The following is a 17,347-nucleotide window of genomic DNA, read 5'->3' as shown; positions in this document are numbered from 1 at the left end:
CTTGAAATTAGGACTTGATTTGATTTGTAATATTCTTTAAGCAAATATAACGAGACATCAGTGATAAAATAGCCAACTAAATTAAGCTGAGAAATTCTATGTTTGTGACAAAAGGAGTTTTCCCAACAAGAGAAAAATCAACTGTCGGACAAGTAGTCAGCAATGAAGCTGTTCATACTGCCAGGCTTTGGGGTAGTCTGCTGGTAGGGAGTAGTGTTCTATTCCAGTATTGCTTTGGTCCCCTTTTTCTTACATGAACACTTCTGAAGGTATTCACAACCCATTCTGCAAAACTATCCAGCTTTTTTCCATAGTAAATTAATCAAGTTAGACCTAACTTAATTTTATTTCTGAAGCCTTCTGTGATAGAGTCTGGTTTGGCTGAGAAGTTAAATTCTGGAATTTTTTTTCATGTTTTATTAATATAAAATAATGAAAATTTTAATGTGCTGAAACTAGTGGAAAACTGTTTAGTTAGGTGCCCGACTGAAACTTCTAGTTCCTGGTATTCTTTTTATTTGTTCTGTTGTACTGTGAGCACAAAGTTATGGTGTCCTTTTCCTACTGTGCATTTGGCTACTTGAGGTGTTGCACCTGACTCAGATGAGATGAGTATGAGTGGGGAACAAAGATTATAGTGGTCCCAATGTATCTGTAGTGCTCTCAGTCTAGCCTGAAAATTATATACCAGCTCTGGATGAGTGGCCTGTTCTCCTCACTGCCGCTATGTCAGGATGGGGAAGTCCTCACAACCTGAACTGCAAATAGTGCTTTTTGACATTTGTAACTTCCTGGAAGGACCTTGGTCCACACAAAGAAAGCTTGGCTCCTCTTGCTCTACTGCTCCACTTAGAGTGTGAAAAGTTGGAGGTTTTACATGGTTTGGTTTGGGGATTTTTTTTCTCCTACAGTTGTAATATTCTTTAACCAAACTCTGGTAATTCCTTGTGAGAAGTTAATAGTAGGATACACTTTTATTTATCTGACCTTTTTTTTAATCTAATACAGTCAATATTAGTCAAGGATTTTTTGCTTTGATCCAGGCCTTTTTTCTTTGAATATTTTCTTAACTTTCAGCTTCAAGAGTATGACTATATGTCCCTGCATACAAATTATAGTGGTATAAGGTATGTATGAAATTGCATAAGCAAAGTCAAGACACTTAAAAATGAGGAAGTAGTGCTGGAAATTCAGGCAATGAAAAGTGTTTGTCCATTTGCCCAGTTAAGTTCTCCATTTGCCCTGTTAAGTCATGATAGTACATACTGTCACTTGAATGCATTGTGTTTTACTGGAGGCTTTTGTGATTGTGTTCAATATTTGTATGTCCTTCTGAATTTTCTTTCTAGATCCTGGCAAGCAATCACTTTTGATAAACAGCCTGCATCTTTTATCAGAATAGTTGGAACTCGCAACACAGCTAATGAGGTAAGGAACTTCTAAAAACCCCTGTATTCTTCAAGAATATACTACAACACAATTTTTCATATTTTGCAGTGAAATTGATATAGCCTTCTCAAATGTACATACTTCATCTTTTTGCTCTGGCAATCTAGCAAAACACTTGAACAGTGTTATTATGTGTTCCTTGTTTTGACCTTTCTACACTGCCATCAAACACTCCTATTGGGTTTGGTTTTAAAGTAATCGTTATTTAGATGAACTATTAAAATACCAGTTTAGTGCACTAGAGAAAGGTTTATGGTCTCTGATATACTTGGGTTTTATCACCCATATATTATCTTTTGAATTAACAAAACATAAGAAAAATCTCATTATTCATAAGAAAATCTTACTTGCATAAGATTCACTTAAAATTAATTTTCATGCATGGTAAATCAGTTGACTAATAGTGGCCAAACCAGGAGATTTTTTTTCATTCTATACAGAAAAAAAAAATTATTCCTGCCTATCCAGTGCAATATCATCCCTTCCTTGTTTACTTGTGCTTCTCTCTTTTGTAGTCATTGTGTATTGTCTCAGATGAAGTTCAGATTTTACTCTTGACTTCAGTGAAACAATTTACAATATGTGAATTTAAAAGTATATGTACGTCTTTGTGAGATTAGAACTTTTTATGACATTAACATTAGGACTTCATATAACATTATAAGAGGCACCAAAAGCCACTGTTTGTGTGTATAGACCTGCCTGTCTGTATCCCACATGTGTAGCTCATCACCAAACATGGTACTTTGATGCTTTACACTAAGCTTGGGGTAGCACTACTACCTTTGGATTAATTAGAATTTGTCAGCTCCAGAGGTGAGGTTTTCTGATTGTATTTAGCATTTGGGGCTGCTGGTTCCTAAGCACTGGGAACATCGTCCAATGGCATTGTCTGTTCCCAGTTGTAGCACAACCCCTGCAAACAAGCACCAGATACCAACATCTCAGCCAACAGCTGGAAAGTAATTGACCAACCAACAAAACTGGGAATGCAAATTTTAAACTTGTATTTCTCAACAGTGTCTTCCACCACGTACAGTTCAGCCTCAATGAGTCCTTAGAATTAGTGTCAGAAGCTGCCTATGGGGTAGTATATGAGTGAAGAAGGCTTTTTCCATTACTGATCCTTATTGACAGTCTTGTTTCCTCTCATGCCAGTGTTTGTAAATTCCCAACTCTTTGTTAAAATAGAACGAGGTGCATTGCATAAACTTAGCAATGCAAGAAACATTGCTTTCAACTTTGAATTCTTGAAGGTAGCTTTAAGCCCTGAATAGCAATGGCCTTTTAGCCTAACTCTAATTTCAAATTGGTTACTATTTCCAAGGAATTTAATATCCTGTATAATTACTTATATAGAGCACTACATAACTGTAGTGAAGATGAATATGGATAAAGGCTACAGCCATTCATGTAATGTCTCAATTGAATTGTAAAAACATGCTGTTCTCCTTTGTCTTTTCCTCTTTTGTCTGTAAAATCTGCATCCAACACTAATTTGGTTTTTATTTTTTAAATTATTTCTTTTAATGCCTATAGAGAAGGAACATTGTCAGTATGCACATATTACTATATTACTTTTAAATATATATATATATATATCTATATATTAAAGAGAGGGTCTGCAATGTTTTCTCATAGATTTTAGTTTTCCAAAGAAAGCAGCAAGATATTTTTCATATTTACAAATTAAATAGGAACTATGTAACCAAAGTTTTGGTTTGTTCTATAGTCTCAGTAGTCTCTTCAGTAAGAGTACAAGCAGCATCCAGAATTACTTGCCCACAGCTGATTGTACAGTATGCCAAACCATTTTCATTTAAAATAAAATATACAACATATTCAGCAGCACATTCTTACCAAGGAGTGTTACTATAATAGGTACAAAATACTCCTTACTTGTTCTACCTACACATACCTTTGAACTTTGAAGCACAATCTGTACATCCTAAAGGGAAGAATTGATTTTTTGAATTTAGAAGAAATCCCATAAAATTTCTCCATTTTGTGAATTCTTTAATCTTTTAAACTCATCTTTTCCTCACCATGTTTTCCAAGTTTTGAAAGACATGTTCACAAATTTTTTGACCTGCAGTTTGAATAGCTTTTGGTATATTAGAACATGATAGAAATGTAAGTTTCTGCTTTCTTGAGCTTACACACTTTTTACTTTGGTAGAGAAAATAATTATTTTTCCTTGTCATCATTTATTTGTCAGATAGGTCACCTGATACTTTATGTAAGTTTTCCCTTGTTATTCCTCTCCAGTATCACTGACCTGGAAAGGACACCTAGCTGCTGATGTGAGAGCTTTATCTTATAAATTACTGCGCCATTGTATTTGTACTCAGCCTTCCTGCTTTGCGTGTCCGACCTCTCTTAAAATATCCATGAGAAGTAGAACATTATGTGAGTCAAAGGATGATCTGAGCTATCATTTTTTTCTTTTAAGAGAAGCACATGCATGATTGTTTGCTTTAGTGATACTGTTCTGAAATGCTTAATTCTGATACCGGATGAAGCAGCTGGGCTCGACTGCACTTCTCAGGCTTAGGCTTCTCCCACACACTGTATTCTTTATATGCTGAGGTGGCAGAGTAACTGAGAATAATGTTCCAAATTCACAGACTTGTCAATGTGCCACATGTTTTGACCATTAAGAATTTAATACGAAAGAATCATTAAAAATGAAAGTTGCAATTTAAGAATTGTGTACTTCTGACTTTCTAGACTAGTATTAGCTAAATTTCAGGGCTATCCACACTATGTTTAAAAAAACTGTATCACTGTGTGAAGTGAGATCTTAAATGAGACATGCTAATATTGTGGGATACAGTAGAAATATGGAATCTTCTGGCTTAGAGACCTCCATTACATTCTGTGCTTCCTTTCAAGGAAAGCAGCATCTTACAGAGCTACACAGATGAGAGAATGTTCTTTTCTGCAAGGCCTTATCCTGAAAAGTGCAGCTGGAAAAATTACAATAGCTGTTACTTTAAAAACACAGGAATGGGATGAGTACAAAAGGGACTTCTCTAGAAGTGTAGATAAATACAAAAATTGGCTTCTCAAGAACTGTAACAGATGGAGAGAATGCATGCCAGTATAGGAATTAGTTCAGCTTTAGGAAAAAAACAGAAGAAATACAGAGGAAAACCATTTTGTGCACATGTGTCTATGTGTGGGTGCTGGTGCAGATTTGTAATCTGTTCATATATGTATATATAAAGGCATAGCAATACATCTTTATGTGAGCATGAGAGTATATGTAGAAATATAAGCACGTATTGCAATGTATCTGCATAAAAAACTTACACTGAGGAGCACAAGAAAATATTATGGGGATTAAAAAAAAAAACAAGCAGTGACCGAAAATTTTTTAATTCATTTTATGTATGCTGTCAGAATTCAAATTAGCTAGCAACATCCTTAGAAAAGACCTGGGGCCCACATTAATTTGAAAGGGTCTGGGAAAGGGCAGTTAAGATTATAAGAGATTACCTTTGTGAGAAGAGCTTTAAAGAGAAGAATAATAGAAGATGTCATAAAAGTATACAAAATTAAGACAATAAGGACAATAAGTTTAAAATTCAGAATTTAATATTCATCAACCTTTAGCTTTTAAACTATAATGCATGGGAAAATAGCAAATTTAAAGCAGTGTAAAAAAATATTTTTGTTTAGTATGCGTCAAAGTTGTGCAATTCATAGCAATACAATATCACATGGAAAGAGGTTTTGTAACAATTTTAAAGAGTTCCTCCCCCTTCTCCTCCCAGGCTCTTCAAGAACAAGTAGGAGTAAGTAAAGTAGAAAGTAAATTGGAAAAATGCTTAAACACATGGTCCTCTTACTCTATGATACAGTCACCTGTACACTGGTCCCAGGTATTGTTTGAATCATCAGAAATTGATCACTATTTCAAATGGAATATTTCATCTGATGAAGCAGCAGCCACCTTGGACACACTGGATGCCTTTCTGCATATTCCAGGACATGTCTGTAGAGCTGCCATTGTTATTACATCAGAGGGCAATCTTGAAATAGAATCATGTTGGTAATGATTTAAATTTCATTTCTAGTGTGCATGAACATTCAGTCCCTCGAGGAAGTGATTAGATCATAAAATGTGTTTACGACTACTAATGTAATTGTTGTTATTATCCAATAGCATGTAGTAGGTATTTCTGCTAGTTGGCAAAGAAAAAAAAATATTTACAAATATCCCTCTCTGCTTTGGAACCATCTGTCTGATTTTTAGTGCCATATGTAAAGGTTGGTATAATCTGAAGGCCTTCTCTTGCTCCAGTGTTGTCCCTGCCTAATGTTTATTGCCCATGAGTAAATGTTTTTGACCTCATAGTTAAACACTTTATTTTGACTTTGTCACTGATCTGGCCTGTAGACTTCCATGTAGACTTCATCTTACTTTGATTATGCTTTTGCCAGCATTAAATTGTTTTGCTTTATCTTCATTTTTTTTTCTCTCCAGGTGTTTCACTGTGTGCATTTTGAGTGCCCAGCACAAAACAGTACCCACAAAGATGAGAGTAGTAAGGAAATAGCAACAACAGAGGTGGGGACTGGTGGACAGTAGCTTGTTTCTTGCCCTGTTGGAGCTGCAAGCACCTGCTTCCCTGCATTCCCCTGCTGGATCCACCACACATACTCATGTTCATCAACCATAAAGGAGGTTGAAAGGGAACTTTTGCAGCCCTACTGACATTCTATGAAATTATTCAGAACCTTCTTGTGCTGGCACCTTTTCTTTCTTTATGAATGAAGGGGACCATGTCTGAAAGCTGGAAGTATTGAAATGGAAAAGGCTTTCTCCCAAGGACATGAAGAGACTGTTCCACTCTCCTCGATATGTTCAAATCAGGCTGGTCTGCAAGGGGGGAGAAAATAGGTCTTCAATCTTCGTCAAGTACCCTGTTAACACCCTACGTCTCTAATCTAACCAAGGCAAGAAAAACAGAAGGGAACAAAAGACAGAGCTACAGTGGAAGTATAAAATTACTCAAGCAGAATGGAAAGCATATGAAATAAGTATTTGTTCCCTGAAGGCTTTTATTAGCAAAAAAAATGTTGATGGAACACATCAGTCCCAAATATATTTTATTTTTAAAGTGATTCTTCATCCATATTCCTTTGTAACTAGTAATCTGTTTTCTAAATAATTTTGATTCTGTATTCCACTTAGTTTCTTATTTTTAACTATAGCAAATGCTGTACAGTAGATTAAGGAAGTATCAGACATGTTTACCTGCTGAGATGCAAATTCTCTCATTCATCAGTGGGATGACAAGAAAAGCATTCATGTTATCAACAAACTAATTAATGTATCTATATTAATCTTGACCTTAGTTGACTTTTCAAAGTACAAAATTGTCATTTCCTACATTCAAAAGGAAGTTTCTAAAGCAAACATCCATCTTGAAGAAATTTGTATTTTTTCATTCCTGAAGATGATTATTTAAATTTTGCCTGCCTAAGACAACTTGCAACAGTACATCAAAAATGTTTGGTTTAGAAAAGTGGAACTCCATCTGGTCACTGACAAGCGGTTGTTCAAATACCAAAAGACGAATTTGCAGATAATTTACATTTTTCCAAGAAGAGTTGTTTTACAGTGTGCAGCTAAAAATTCAAAGGCTTTGTATGCATTAACATTTCTCATGATCTTCATAAAATGTTACGCTTTTCCACTATATTGTAAAAGATCTGGTTCTTACTGTACAGTCACAGAATTCGTTATTCATTCATATCTGTCTGGATTACATTGCCTGCTACTTTGCTTATTCTGTTTTTAGACTGATGATGATGATGTAGTCTCTTACTCTCCAGATCTGCATGACTTTTAGGAAGAACTCCATGCCAGTCTTTCAGGGATAAAGAGATTTTGTATTAAGACAAACACTGGTGTAATTGGCAAAATTGATTAGGATGCTTGCTCCTCCTCACAAAGTATATTATATTGGAAATGTCAGCTAACCAGTTTTATGAACTTGGAATTTCCTGTGATGATAAATAACCTTGTCAGAAGAAACAAAGCTAGTGCAGGATAAATACAGTTTTTCAATTACATAACCATAGTGATAAAATGCGTTATATCAACATAGCAAATTGTATCTTAATTTATCGCACTGCTTAATTTGAAATAATTTCCCTGTTGGATACTAGTTGTGCTAAACTGAAGAAGAAACATAATCAGTGGTAGCAGTGAATCAGAGGATATTTCAAATAAGAAAAGCATCCCTTTTCTTTCAAATAAAATTGATTAGGCTATATCAATAACATTATAGTATTTTTCATTGCCAAATTACAGTTTAGTTCTGACATTTGCATACAGTTCCCTGCCTTCCCATTGCTGTATTCTGACTTGTGAATGTCTGTTGGTGAAGATGGATGCTCACTGTGCTGTATAAAGCTTCTAATTCATGTGCCGCAGCTGCCTTGGACAGTGTGGGGTTCTGAGGCACAGCATGCAGGTGTGGGGTTCTGAGGCAGGATACTGCATGTGCCAGCCACCTCCCAATCTGCAGGGCTGATTACCTTATGGCTTAACAGCCTTTGGAGCATGGAAGAATTGAGACCAGCTACTGAGGACACCACTCTCATGTTTATGTATAAGTCCAAAAAGTTGAATTTTTTTTTTCCTTTAAAAGCAGAAAACCTTTTCAGTTGCAATCCATGCTGGAAGTACTGAGATGCCTGGAGCATATCTTGCTTTTGGTAGATAAGTCCTTGCATAGCAGTGGTGGTATTTCTTTGCAGTTCCATCAAACCAGTCTGCTTTTCTCAAAACTGTGGATAAGCAAAGGGCATAACTTCCTAGCTGTTAGTATTTAGTAGCCACCATGGTAGAGAATGTTAAAAAAACTAAAATCAGAAAAGGTTGTGCCATCTGTTCCGAGCCTAGGCTCTCAGAGAAAGAATGGAATTTTTCCATTTGTAATCTTTGATGTGCACAGTTAATTTTTATGATACAAATAAGTCTTGTAGGCTATAACCTACGGAACATCTGTTTGATCTTCTCCTGTAATTAATTGTGGAAAAGAAATGTCTCTTTATTTCCTATGACATTAACTCTCTGCCAAGAATCTGCATGAACATATCTGAAATCCCCAATGCAAAAACTCTTGAGGTCCTACAGACCCTTCAGTTTCCCACCCCCATAAATCAATAAAAAGAAAAACCAACTTTGTATTATCCCTTCATGCAGGTGAATAGCAATTTTTAGTATTAGAATTCTTCTCAGTCAAAATGGCCTTTCTCAGAGTCTTTATTTTATTTAGAGTTGCTCTGAGAACCTGGCATCAAGGTGAGACCAGTGCGCTCCCAGGCTTTTAAGGCAAGCCCTGCCACAAGCCCTTCACACTTTCAACCTTTACCCTCTTTATTTAAAGATATAATGTTTACAGAGAGCTGAACTCCACTGGGTCTTCTAATACTGCCCACCAACAAACACCCCTAATACTGGTATTGCCTAGAAGACATCTCTTGTCTTAAACATTGTGTTAGCAATGTATTAGTACTAACAAAGGAGGATACAACACAGAACTGATTTGTGGTTTTGTGAATGTTCTCATTCTTTCTAATCATTGTCTGTATTTATTGACTCCCAAGTTCAGATGTACTTCCTGTATATTCCTCTGAAGGTTTTTTTTCCTTTTTTATCTTTGCTTTTCCTTTCAGTGAAAAGTATGTTATGGTGTAGTATCAGGGTTTATCAGAATGATGAAATGCTGTAATTATTCAGAACTGTGTAATCAATCTTATTCTATTTAGAACAAGGTTAGAGCATAACAGACCAGGTACTCATTGCTTTCTTATCAGAAACTATAAAATAGACCTGCTGTTAGAGTTCTGCATAATACAAGTAACTATACTGACAATATTGAGCCATTGATTCTCTTTAGTACTTCAATATCTTTAAATTCCCCAGGCCTTCTTTTCTCAATTTTACTTCCATAGGTTGAATTCAGGCTTAGACTTAACTTACGTGGAGCTCAGCAAAGGCCTTTCTAAAATCTTATTATTTAGTTAACTTTTTGTAAATGAAAATAAAAGGGGTTTTTATTCACATAATGTAGGGGAAAATTATTATCTGAGGAAATTAATTTTTGAAGTGATCAAACATTGTGCAGCTTACAATTTTTCAAGATGCTTTTCAAGCCATTTCCAATTAGCTTTTAAACAAGTTCAAATGACTGTTAAATGGAATTACAAAGAGAGAAGTTAAAGCAAGTCTAATGTAAAAGACAATATGGAGGAGAAATCACTAATTTTGTTAGAATAAGAACTCTTCTTCATTGCAGTTTTCTTCCTTCAGAGCTCCATTTCTTCTTTTCTCCATGAAAATCAGTTTTCATTATGACAAATCATGTAATAACTCAGTGCTTCTCAGCATTGCTGAAATTTCAGTTTAATGCATCTTTGTCTTTACTAATGACAGCATTAGAGAATTTTCAGTTGAGTACCTGACTTGATGAGAGTTGGTTTCCATAAAAGAAAGCAAAATAAGTCTGTAATTGTTTCAGTCTAATTAAATTTTCAGTACAAAAAATTAGATGACAGAGTTATTGCCTTTCTTGTCTGATTGTTGTGTCATCGTAGTTCTGGTTATATAGTGACACCCACTCAGACACACTTAATAAGGGGTTAGAACTTTGATTTCACAAGCTATAGATTGTATTTCTCTATGAAGATATTAATTGGCTTATATTTTGACAGGTGTTAGTCTACTGTCAAATAAACAAGCGAATATACGTTGGTAATTTTGTTGTTGTGACTAGAGTAGTAAGCAAATGATAGAGCCAGTAAGACTTAATGTATCCAAGAGTAAACGTTTAGGCTTGTGCTTCATCATACCAGTTGCCAGAGGACTAAACCATGCTTCAAAAAGGATTGTAGATTCCAGAGGATGCTTGAGGCCTGGTTTCCATCCCCATCTCTCAGTTAATGGTTCTATTTAATTAGTTTTCTCTGAACTGATAGTTGTTGTCAGTTGTACTAGTTAACTCATATATATATGTGGAAGCTTCACAAAGCTTTGTTCAGTATACAGAAGTAAAGGTCCTGGGTCAAGTTTTAGGACTGCTTAAATACTCCTACATACACACACATATATATTTGTATGTATGTGTGTGTGTATATGTGCCTTAAACTGAGGTCGTAGCTAATTATTTAGCTTGCATTTAGAATATGTTCTAAAGCTCCAAAATGGAAAAAAAAAATCTATGCAGGCCAGGTGTGAAATGCTGCTGTTGTGGTATGGCAGGATGCTGGCTGCTTTAAAAGTGTAAATGTCTAAAAAAGGTACAGGTGAACAAGTCCAAACTTTTTGTCCAGTTGTTAAATATTGGCGATTTGGCTGTAGTGAGCTATGTATAATAAAAGGCAAGTTAAATGCTCATCTCAAAGATGGGTGCTGTCTGAAAAACACAGATATTCCTCCTAGCTACCTTGTCTGCTGTGGCTTGCAGTATTTACAGAGTAAACCCTCACAGGACTTCTGTTACCTGCTGAAAAAAACTCTTCAGTCTTTTTGGCCCTTGCCAAGCTTTCTTTGCAAGGCTTTGGCTGAGGTAGTGACAAAGTCCCACTCACATTCCACAGTGGAATCTGGGTCTGTGTTTGAATGCTTACATGAAAAGTTTTAAAATCACTCTGCAACTTTCTTTAGATAAAGAAAGCCCAAATTAAAAAGTGCAGCTGTAGGAAACTACAAGTATCTGTCATATGCCCATGTACTGACTGCCTGTGCAGCCACATACCTGTCTTATCATACTGTATGTGTTTAATTACTATGGCATATCCAAATGGTGGAAGGGAAGAATGAGCTCTCTTCACCCATTACATTATTCATTTTCACACAGCCAGTCATTAGAAAAGTACTTCTCATACTGTTCCTTGCAGCCTAATACAATAATACAACTCAGTGTTCTGAAGAAATTATAATTGAGTCCTTGCATGAACGTAATGGAATTGAAGTTGAGATTACTAAATATTTGAATGAGTGGTGGCATTATCCTGCACAGGTGTAAACATGCCTCTCCAGTGCCTCTTAATGCTTTAGGCCCTGGCCTATCACAGAGGAGGAAAGCTGCACTATTGGTAAAATGAACTTTTATTCATCCTTTTTGTACTTAATATCTTGGCACATCTATTCTCTTTGTGCAGCTGCTCAGTTAAAACAAGTTTCTCATCATTTTCAGAACTAATTCTCTGACTCCTGAAAATCAGCAAATACACATCAACAACTTCAGTCAATTATATTAAGGAGTCTGAAGAATTTACAAGATGAATCTAATATGGTCTTTTGCACCAAATTCTGTGTGCCCAAAAAATACTAGCCAAGTCCTGAAATACCAAGTGAGTTGGACAGTATTACTGCTCAGATGAGGGTGTCTAAACTATGTGTCCTGTAGTCCAAGTGAACAGTAGTTATCACAGTGTCTTTCTGTAGAGGAATCAGGGAATCACAGAATTATTGGGTTGGAAGGGATCTCAAAGATCATTGAGTTCACACCTCCCTTCCATGACAGGGACACATTTCACTAGACCAGCTTGCTCAGAGACCCATCCAAGCTGGTCTTGCGCACTTCCAGGGATGGTCATCCACAACTTCTCTAGGCAGCCTGTTCCATTGCTTCACCACCCTCACAGTAAAAATTTTCTTCATAATACCTAATCTAAACCTGCTCTCTGTCAGTTTGAAGCCATTCCCCCTCGTCCTGCCTCTACATGCCCTTGTAAAACATCCATGTCCATCTCTCTTGTGGGCTCCTTTAAGTACTGGACAGACGCAGTCAGGTCATCCCAAAGCCTTCTCTTTTCCAGGCTGAGCAATCCCAGTTCAGCCTTTCCTTCATTCATGTAATTTGTGGTCTACATCACCTTTTTGTTGTCTCTGTACTCCTGAGCTATAGTTGCTAGGTGGCAAGATCTGTGATTGATACCTGGAATCCAGTAAGTGTGTTTAACCACAAATGTTAAGAAATATTTGTCTTTACTCAAAACTTTTAGCTTGTGCTTTTGAAATATGGTCAAGCCACAGAATTGGCTTTTGGGCATCTTCTATAGATGTCTCTGGATTTTTGAGTTATCTTCAGTTGCTCAGAGATGGTAAGGTTCTTCTCAGGAATTTCTCATAGAGATTTGTCAGGCTGAGAAATGGCTTTTGAAACAATCATAGCAGGTTCATTGCTGGAGAACAGGGACAGGTTTCTTCTGCTTCTGCAGGCCAGGATCCTGTTTGGGTTATTCTCTGAGTTTGTTTTTGCCATTTTTAATAACAAGGGTGTCGGTGTTGTGTGATCTGGATCTGTTTCAGAAATTTACTCATTTTGAGAGGTAAATACTTAAATGAATGTTTTTATGCAGTAATAAAGAGCTCATGAGGCTTGGATGATTAGATTAGAAATCTCTCTTAAAGCAAGAGCTGGAGTTGCAAAAAGGAGTTTGGGGGAAAGAAAGACTGGTATGGAATTACATGGCTGCATATATAGTGATGGAAACGTATGTGTTAAGCAAGTTGAGTGACTATTTGCAAAGATGTGTTTCTATAACCTTTTCTTTGTTTAAAAATGGAATTTTGTTTAGGAATCTATTACTCATCTGAATATGAGTGCTAAAAGAGAACACAGGAAGTGAGGCTTTAGTAGTTTTTATGGCAAGAGCAACACAAAGATACAGTTCTTGTGGTCTGAGCTAGTTCTGTTTGTCCCCAATCTTTCCAGTTCTTACTTTTTCCTACATGCTTTCCTGAGCCTGCTTGTTATTTCTTTTCTTTTCCTCCCTACATAGCATCATATCACTGTTGCTGGGATGTTCCTGTAATTGGCTTCCGTATTGTGATGTATTAAGGAATTTCAAAAAATCATTTAGTTTTACCTCTTTATCCTATGCTGAATAAAATATCATCATCCCCTTTCATTCGCATCAGACTCTAAAGGCAACTACCACTAGGCTGTCAAGTGCTGGTGAGCAACATTCAAATTTGGCAATCTATGGATGTGTGAAATACTAGTCCTTTTGGGCTTTGCACTTCCCTGTTTACAGTCTGTTACCCTTAAAAGGAAAATAAGTAAGAAGTTTACTGTTGACTTAGGAAGTAGGTCAGGTTTTATGCTGACTTACATAACTTACATTTAAATATAAATTTTAAGTATTTCTTTCTCACCATGGTACACCAGATACATGCTCAATTTGTTAGTAGTGCATTGTCCAAAGCATTAATTGTACTTAAGTGTTCTTTTCTAAGTAAACTGCATCATCAAGAGTGAACCTTGAAAGAATTCATAACTTTTCAGTGTCCCTGTGTGAAGGTATTTCAGCTGTCCAGGGATCTGAAGATCACACTGACCACATGGACTCCTTTTGTGAAGTACAGCATTACTTCACAATGTGGACAGCATGTCTATTAATCTTGTCCAGTTTCTCGTAAAATCTTCTTTCCTTTTTGCTTTGCTCAATGTCACTATTGTCTTTGGTTTTCTTTTTTAAGTGAATGTTAATGTTCAGAGCCAGGCTAAACAGAAGCTTAGCTTTTAGTGAACTTTTTCACTCATTCTCTGTTAGAGGCTCTTCTTTCTTGACAGACAGTTATTTAAAGCCATTTTTCACTATGTTACCTTCCCTTTCTCTGTAGCAATTATAATTGTATCTTGAAATTTTTGTGCATTTAATCAATCCCTTTCCTTCTTTCTCACAGAGTGGTTTTAAACTACCTCAGACTTTGTTGTGAACAGGTATGAGTTTCAGCTACAGTTTTTAGCCTCTATCATAGTCTTCTAATGTTCTTTAAAGTGCATGTGTATGTAGCAAAACTGGCCTGCCAGACCCTGATTGCATTTTCAGGAACATTGTCCGAAGTGAGACATGTAATTGGGATGAATTCACAGCCACACCTGTTCAGGCTCAAGAAAAGCTTTCCAGGAGCGCAACTTCTGGTATGGGAAGCACTTCAACTTTCTCTTTGAAGGTACATGATGCTGCCTGCACTGGACGACTTCCACCTCTCCATCATTGTGACAAGCATCATAAAACTGCATCATCAGGCCTCCATCCCTGGCTGCAGGATCCATGCTATTGCATTGGACTGTGCTCATCATATGAGAATAAACCCCACATGGTGTGTTCCAATGACCTTGGTGTCATTTTATTGTCATTTTATACTGTGGCAGATATGCATTACCAACCCTTTGGGCTAATTAGGTTTCAGGTAAAATGGTGGTTGCAGATTGTGCTGCAGTGATCCAGTTGATAACTTTGGGAATTGTCTGGTTTTGTAAGTTATCCATTTAACAACCTGGCAAACCTTGTTAGTACGGATTTCCTTTTCACCAGCAGACATGGATATCATCAAACAAGCATTTTGTAACATAGAATTTTCTATGAGCATCTGGAAAAAGAAGCATCCCAATTATTTTCTTAGTAGCAATGTGTGTATTTGTAACAAAAGTTTTGGAATTATTAAACTGCTGTAAGGTATTTTGTGCGTGCTCTGGCATTGTATTTACAGTTTGTATTAACAGCTGATAAGCAGAGGGCTGTGGCAAACCAGAAAGGCTGGCTGTGGATTTTACAATTTCAAAGAGCAGCAGAGTGCTAGAGTGGATGCAGGACCAGACAATGCTCAAAGCAAATAATAAAGTGAAACTGTTGTGCTATTTATTTCTTTGGGGATTCTTCTTCAAAGTATTTAACTTCACAGGAAAATATAAAGTATATTTAAAATAGTAACAATTAGAAATGCACCTTTTCAAGAATGAGAGAGGTGTGATTTGGAAAATAAAGTGATCTTTTGTGCTTCACTGCTTGTTGTAGTTTTGTTAACATAATGTTAGAACCTGTCAGATGCTGCTCACACATTGCATATGTGAATAGAAGTCTTTGGGCAGAACTGTATTGATTTCTCATCACAGCAAGGAAGTTAATAACCTCATCATTGAGATATTAACTTAAAATGACACAGTCTTAATATCAACATAGAAAATAGTGGTGATTTTCACAGTGACTTCCAGGCCACCGGGCATCCACTAAGCTACTGCAAATGTTTGGACCAACAGATGCTGGGTGTTGCTACCATTACGTGCTGCTACACTCTCTGGATGAAGTGTATGAATGAGTATTTCACTTTATTTCACAAAAAAGTGGACTAATATTGTGAGAGTTGAAATTCTGTTTCCTGAAAACATACCAAAAAAGGCTTGATTTTTCAGAGGTTTGTAGTTGATAAACCCATCAGACTACCATCAAAGGTGGGAGCATTGAACGTTTGACTCATGCATATTAGACCTTCCTGGCTTATCAGCCTCACATATCGAACAGAATTTTTGTAAGCCTTGCCCATCTTTCAGAACTGCATGCCCTAAAGCAGTGACGGTTCTCCAGTCTCTCTCTGTAACTGCTACATTCCTCTATCATGTAATCTTCTAAACATTTGTATGCCATGCTATCTTCTTATAAAAGTACATAACCTTTGTTACCTAGAAAGTGGAGAGGTCAAACTCAAAAAAAGATTGTACTAAGTTGTAAGAGCAAGCTGAGGTACCACAGCAAACCACACAATGCCGTAATGTAATTAAATCTAATTTATTTTGTGCCTTGATTAGTCATACAATAGTAAATATGTTTGACAGTTACTTTAGATTTTGAGAATAAAAATGAGATTTTTTGTCAGATCCTCCTGTTCATTTTCAGAAACAGATGTGTAGATTCTGAAGCATAAGCTGCCACTCAGCTTAGTTACTAAATGGTGACACATGTGGAAATACAGAGGCGAGGAAGCCTTACTTTTGAAATGATGTGTGCATAATAAGGTACAGGCTGAAGGCAAGCCAGAAAGCAGTATAATCCAGTCAGTGAGAAGCTCATGCAGGAGCCATCTGCATTCCCATGCCATGTGTGCAAGTTAAAAAGAGAGTCAATGACTTTACTGTCTTGACAAATCAGAGGCCTCTTGAGACCTTTGGGAAATTTACATTGCAGCCCTCAGCAAAATTTTGATTGTGTTCAAGATAATGCAGTTTGTAGTGAGTGCTATTAGACTAGAAGAAAAAACACATTAAAAAAAAAGCTTAGAGAGCAGGAAAAGAGGTAGGATGAGAACAAAGCTAAGAAGAAATATTCTTTCTCCTTGCTCTGGTAAGGATTGAGTTTATCTTTGTGCTTAGGTAAAATCATCAGCAAGGAGGGCTCATGAAAGGAGTGCAGAGTGAAGTGGAAATTCAGTTGCCTTTCCAAGCAGTAGTGGAGTGCAGTCAGCATTGTCACTGCTACAGCCTGAGGATTTATTTCAAAGTTGTTTCTAATTCTAAGTGATGGGCTCGCTTGCTTGAGCAGTGGCAATTGAAGCTTAAAACACCATGACACATAATTTCAGTAAGAGTTGGAAAGACCAGATACAGATCAAATCACAATCATTTTGTCTTTACAATAAAAAGCAAAATGAACATAAATAGGACATTTTTGTTGCTTATTATTTTGTATTTTATAATCTATTAACTGCTGCTTAAATATCCTTGTAGGCTGTGTTAATTAAATTAAACATCTTGGAAAGTAGGCAATGGTTGCCTTATAGCTCAAGGCAAAAAAGAAATAATCATATAAAATCTTACTTGAGTCTCTGTATTCCCATGCTTTGCCATTCTCTTTTCCTTTTTCTCATCTAATACTATGATGACCTTCTGCAGATGGAAAAGTGTGTGGTTTTGCCTCAAAATCTAGAACTGAGGTATACAGATAAAAGCATATCCTACTTAATAAGAGTAGACACATCACAAAAGTACTCCTTGTTGCAGCTGAGTCATTAGGAAGTGCCTGGTCTGTGCAGTGCCACCTTTAGTCCTGTTTATGAAAGACTGTTCCTTGTTGTTTGAAGGTGGTAAAC

General features: G+C 36.5%; 1 protein-coding gene and 1 long non-coding RNA gene across 2 annotated transcripts in view; both read left to right on the top strand.

The window, feature by feature from the left end:
* BTBD9 (BTB domain containing 9) overlaps positions 1-15,269 on the top strand; it is a 109,528-nt gene extending 94,259 nt beyond the window's left edge. Inside the window, exons 9-10 of the mRNA XM_068185479.1 lie at positions 1,350-1,428; positions 5,942-15,269. Coding sequence (XP_068041580.1) covers positions 1,350-1,428; positions 5,942-6,046 — 184 coding nt within the window. The 3' untranslated portion in view covers positions 6,047-15,269. The remainder of the gene's footprint in view (positions 1-1,349; positions 1,429-5,941) is intronic.
* A 1,287-nt stretch (positions 15,270-16,556) lies between these two features.
* The window catches only part of LOC137471296 (uncharacterized), a 53,288-nt gene continuing 52,497 nt past the window's right edge, over positions 16,557-17,347 (top strand). The window contains exon 1 of the long non-coding RNA XR_010997514.1: positions 16,557-16,602. This is a non-coding gene — a long non-coding RNA (uncharacterized lncRNA). The remainder of the gene's footprint in view (positions 16,603-17,347) is intronic.

The sequence above is a fragment of the Anomalospiza imberbis genome, chromosome 3 (genome assembly GCF_031753505.1).
Source record: "Anomalospiza imberbis isolate Cuckoo-Finch-1a 21T00152 chromosome 3, ASM3175350v1, whole genome shotgun sequence".
NCBI classification, from domain to species: domain Eukaryota; kingdom Metazoa; phylum Chordata; class Aves; order Passeriformes; family Viduidae; genus Anomalospiza; species Anomalospiza imberbis.
The sequence above is the reverse complement of the archived record's forward strand: the minus strand, read 5'-3'. Positions and strand labels throughout refer to the sequence as shown.